Genomic DNA, 5,542 nt, shown 5'->3' on the forward strand with positions numbered 1-5,542 from the left:
GGTATGGTGAAGTAGCTGCACTAGCTTCACTTTCGAATACTCATGTTTGTCCTAAGGAAGGTTGTTCTCTTCGATACGCAAGCTATGAGATACGGTGGTTCAGAGCTACTGAACGGAAGATCATCACAAAATAGAGAAAACAGGATCGTCTATCGCCTAGTTTGATTAAGACAAGTACCACAGTACGCTCATGCATACGTTCTTGCATCCCTTTGCTATCGCGTTCACACGATTTCTCACGGCGCGACTTGCCCACCCTTTTCTCTATCACACACGTTCACCCCCGTGCGTTCGTCTCATATCCTCCAGCCTTCGTCGTCATCCACGTTCGAATCGGTGTCGGAAGGCTCTTCGCCGTACATGTCGGCCAGCTTCCGGAACCGCGGTCCAAAGTTAGACAGATAGTTGAACTTCAAGTCACCCTCGTCGGTACAGGAGGCCAGACTCGACAGCGAGCCCGTACTGTTACCATCGCCCTCGTAAGCATAATGTCGCACGTCGTCGATCGGGTACGCGTCCGCATCTTTGTCGCATGCGTCCTTCTTGTCGGTGAGGAAAGCGCCAATGTCGGGCACCTCCGTAGTTGCCTCCTTCTGTCGCAACTCACTGCCGTACGGCTTGTCGAGATAAATCGGCGGTGCCTGCAGCACGGTGAGATCATATTCAGCGTCTCGTTCACCACCACCCTCCTCCTCGTAGTTGATTATCGTTTCCCGTATGTCGTCCATGTCTTTCTCGTGCCAACCGTCCTGGTGTTTCTTGTGGACGACCACCGCAAGCAGCAATACCAGCAGCAACACGATGCAGGCAATGATCGCGATCAGGAAGTAAGAATCGATGCCAAACGATACGGCCACTGCCACGGAACGTTGACAACCGGGATCGGCATTTTTCGACAGGCTCGGCAGTCCAAGATCATACGTGCGCTCGTTGATGGTGAGGTTTCTCAGGCAGCCGCTGAAACCTTTGTCCTGTGGTACGTACGTCCAGTTGAACAATGATCCGAGATAGTCTAAATTGACGGCTGCACCACCAAGCTGAAGAGGAGCGTTTACGTTCAAGAAACGGTTTGGTCCTTTCGGTGCATCCAGACTCATGCACGTGGAAAGCTTGCAGTTGTCTACGATCATCTCGATCGTTTGTGGTTGCAGTACGATTTCTACGGTAAATGGTTTGCCCTGGGGGAACCGATGGCGATGTTCGATCCGGATAGTGCCGCTGCCATAGTCGAGCAGCAATACTGGAAGCCCTTTGACGAGTTCTAGCGCCAAGAAATCTTGCACGGGCAACCGAGGATTATAGTTAAGCGGTCCAATGTACATCACCAAGCCATCTTCCAGGTGTGGTGACAGCTCTAGACTGATTCGCGTCATGTTACAGGGACTGATCGGTGGGTAAAGAGCATACCCACTACCATAGAATCCGATGCTAAGCATCTCGCAATGAGGACCTTCGAAGCCTTCTAGACAGGAACACCGATCGTTTATCAGGAAGCCTCCATTTAGACATGTAAGCGCAGGGGGAGCCACCTCGCATACGCACTCCGCCTGTACGAAGGCATTCACACCCACGAATGAACTGGTGTTTGTGTAAACTGCGATCGGGACGTTCGATTTGTAGAGTGTGTTCTTGCACGATAGTTCACAGTTGCGACCCTCTTCGATGCACTCGTCGATTCCCACCATTAACACCGACAGCCCCACATCCTCCTCGAGCTGTCGGAGTCGATAGCCGAGCATTCCGTTGAGTCGCTCAGGTGCGTAATAAGGACTACCGTGGGCTGAAAACCGTACATCCAAGAATGTACCGTTGGCATTGTCGCGCTTCAGAACAGTGAACACGTCCACATTCTCGCGACTCACGTTGAGAGTGTTCGCAATGCTCGTTTGCAGTCGATCTTTGGGTGTAGTCAGTTGGCCAGGTGTACGCGACACGAACTCCTCCGCCGTTACGTTATGGAAACGGATCGATCCACTCTTATCCACTGCCTCCTCGGGGATCTCTTTCACTGTTACTATTACTTTAGCCGTGACGTTGTGGCGCGGGAAGTAGTTCGACTGTTCAATCACATGGAAGTTTAGCTCATACTCTCCACCTCGTGTACCTTGTAGCATCGTGATCATGCCTGTGTCCCGATTTAGATCGAAGTAGTCGACCGACTGATGACGAGTAGCATCGTCCCACTGGAACGTCTTGTCCGGTAGATCCCAGTCGTCCGGATCATCCACATATACTCGACCGACTTCCGTATTTGGAGATTCGCCCTTGTAGTTGTAAACGAAGATACGACTTTCGCCTGGCCTCATCTCGTTGTCATTTTCATCGCCAATCACTAACTGCAGTATACTGACGTCGCTCATCGGCTCTTCACCAGAGTCGCTGATTCTGATCGGTACTCGATACTCTTTCTGCTCCTCTCGATCAAATTCCACCAGCGCATATAGTTCGTCTCCTTGCACTTGGAAACGTTCTTTGATTTCGTATGGCGCGTTAGGATCAATGCTGTAATGGAACGGTGGACCATTCTGTGCCTCATCGACGTCTTCTGCCGTCAACCTCACTATCAATCCCGGAGAGCGATTCTCTCCCCACACAACAGGCATTGCGTTCGATAGATATGGTGCGTTGTCGTTGATATCTTCCAGAAAAATGTTCACAGTAGCCGGCGTTTTCTTTCCTGCACCATCTTCATCCGTTGCGGTGATAATAAATTGCCAGCTCTTAAAGCCTTGTGGAGGATCACGATCAAGCGCCTTTCTTAGCCGCAGACATCCGGTGTCATCGATCTCCAGCAAGTCCTCCTGTTCTTTTACAAACGAGAAACGAATGTGTTGCGGTTCGTCTCGATTCTCGATGTCCGGATCAAACGCCTGGATGGTCATGATGCAGCCAGGAGGAATCGTTTCTTCTTGAATCGTCACATTGCGGAGGTCAATGAAGCGTGGCGGATTATCGTTGACATTTTCGATTTTGATAGAGACAGTTGCGTTGTCCTGGAAGATACCATCGTCCGCTTGCACTATCAACTGGTAGCTACGGATTGTCTCATAGTCCAGGCGGCTGTTCACTGAGATGCGACCTGTGTTTTCATCTATCTTGAACGCATCACCCACATTACCTTCAATAATGCTGTAGGTAATTAGCGAGGCTGTGTCCTGATCTATAGCAGTCACTTCGATCACTACCGTGTTAATGTTCGCATCTTCCGGTACATTTTCTGCCACAAAATGATCTTTTACGAATTTCGGTTGATGATCGTTCTTGTCCGAAATCTTAATAATAAATAGCTGTGAGATACTGTTCGGCTTGCCGTTTCTGTATAAAGCCGATGGGGAGTTGTCTTCGGCGATGATCTTTAAATGATAAGAATCCGTTGCTTCTCGGTCAAACTCCACCAGTGAGGTAATGTTCCCCGTTCGACTATCGATGTGGAACAACTGCTGATTTTCGTCGTCGAACCGGTACGATACGATGTTGTTGGCCGAAGTTCCATCGAGATCGTATGCTCGTACCTGCATCACAGCAGTACCGGGTGGCTCGTCTTCGGGGATCGTTCCCGACGTCACCTCCGTGAACACCGGAATAATGTCGTTTTCATCCAACACCTTGATCTTAAGCACAGCTTCTGCGACCAGATCATGTGAATTTTTTACACTCACTGTCAGAGTATACTCCGTCACGGTTTCATAATCCAACGTCTTCCCTAGCTTGATTGAGGCAGTGTTATTGACCTGTTCCAGTAGGAAGGTATTTTTAGAATTCGTTTGTTCAGCACGACCTTGAATCAGTTCGAAGATGACTTCCGGTTTCTCAGGAATGTTTGATTCTGCATCGAATTCTGCTAATGATTCGGTGTAATTCTTAAACGTTTCATTTAACACGATCGGCGTAGCTTGTACCTTGGTGAAGTAAGGTGGAAGTTTATTGGACTCCACAACACGCACTTTAACGTCCACCTCCGCATCCTGTACAGCCTCCCCCTGAGGATCCACATTATAAGCTCTCACGCGGATCGCATAGTACTGGCCAGGACTGCGATCGACCGATTTTGTTAGAGTGAGCACACCGTTATTCTCGTTTATTTTGAAATAACTGCTGTCTGGGTTCTGCTGCACGATTTCGTACTTGATAATGCTGTTATCTCCGTCATCCATATCTGTCGCCGAAATGGTTGCTACCCGCTGGTTTGCTTTCATGTCTTTCGTCACAGACTCTTCATAGCGCACCTTATCGAATACAGGCGGATTGTCGTTGATGTCAAGGATCGTCACTTTGAAGGTGCACACATCGTCCAGCCGAGGTCGCCCGTTATCGGTCGCACGAACCGTAATGTAGATCTCCTTCTCACGAATAGGCTCATCCCGATCGAAGATGTGAGCCGTTGTGATCTCACCAGTGCTCTTGTCAATGCGGAAGCGGGCTCGTTCTCCCGGCGTTGTTACGAAGCTGTACTCGATCGTTTGTCGGGGGTCAGGATCAGTGGCGGTTACTCGCAGCACCGGTGTACCCACCGACTGTTCCTCCTTCAACATCGGTTTGTAACTGTCACACTCTACGAAGCTCGGTTTCCGATTGTCACGCAAGTGTTCTGGCCCAACATACGACTCTCTAGATGAGCCACTATTGCCAATGCCAATATTGCTGTTAACGGTCCCGCTTACGCCGCCAGCATAATCATTCGCGCTGAGGGTATTGCCAGTATCGTACAGTGTGCTGAACGCATTCCGTTTTCGTCGCTGTCCTCCGGTAAACAGCTCACGATGGTAGTCGTACAGTTTACTCACGCCACCTGATAATCGATCATCTTGAACGAGATTGTTGCTTTGCTTTTGTGATGCTCTGTCACTTCTATGACTACTTTCATTTGCTGTTACTAGCGCGGGTATATAACTGTACCAGCATAAAGCTAATACGAATAGAGTGAATAGCGCCATTGGTTGGCGCATTTTTCTACCTCTTCTTAACATGGCATGTGCCTTTACAATATGTGTTCGCGAACGGCTCCTTCGGTGGAGCACGTCCAACAATCGCTCGTACTTCGTTTACGCAGTAGCTGTATTGTTCCCAGGCTGGTTGGCGATAGGAAGCGTACGTTAAAAATAGCCGCAACTATAAACCGTTCGCCGACGTGCGACAAACCGATGGGTGATTATTTAAAGTTGTGAGCAATACTGCAGCTTTCATTTGAGATTCGCTTCTTGGTTCCTCTATTAAGGCTTGTTACATACGTACGCCTGATCAGATACTACAGCTGTGGATCGTATGTTCTAAGGTTGGCAAGACATCATTTCCTGATATTCCGATCATCAGACGACCAGAGTAGACGACAATCTGCGAACGTGCATCTGCAAATGGACAAAAGGAACGGTGATAAGTTCAATGGAAAATAAATAAGACACGCAACGACTGATCTGCGTTAAAATCTTAACTGGATCGTGCCCCCTACACAAGACTATTAACAAAGGGCATTTCAAGTGACAGATAACCAACCATTAGATGCGGCAGGCCGAAGCATGAAATAAAAAGTAGAAGAACGTAAGAA

The 5,542-nt window shown here is 48.9% G+C and overlaps 1 protein-coding gene across 1 annotated transcript; it reads right to left on the bottom strand.

Moving 5' to 3' along the window:
* Window positions 1–296: 296 nt before the first annotated feature.
* On the bottom strand, window positions 297–4,967 carry LOC128711052 (DE-cadherin). The gene has a single exon (XM_053805919.1). It carries the CDS (start codon window positions 4,965–4,967, stop codon window positions 297–299), a length of 4,671 nt encoding a protein of 1,556 aa, XP_053661894.1.
* Window positions 4,968–5,542: the final 575 nt, after the last annotated feature.

The sequence above is a fragment of the Anopheles marshallii genome, chromosome 3, assembly GCF_943734725.1.
Source record: "Anopheles marshallii chromosome 3, idAnoMarsDA_429_01, whole genome shotgun sequence".
Lineage (NCBI taxonomy): Eukaryota > Metazoa > Arthropoda > Insecta > Diptera > Culicidae > Anopheles > Anopheles marshallii.

Bases quoted from the DNA above. Each gene is read 5' to 3' on its own strand.
- LOC128711052 (XM_053805919.1), bottom strand. From the start codon at position 4,967: ATGTTAAGAAGAGGTAGAAAAATGCGCCAACCAATGGCGCTATTCACT.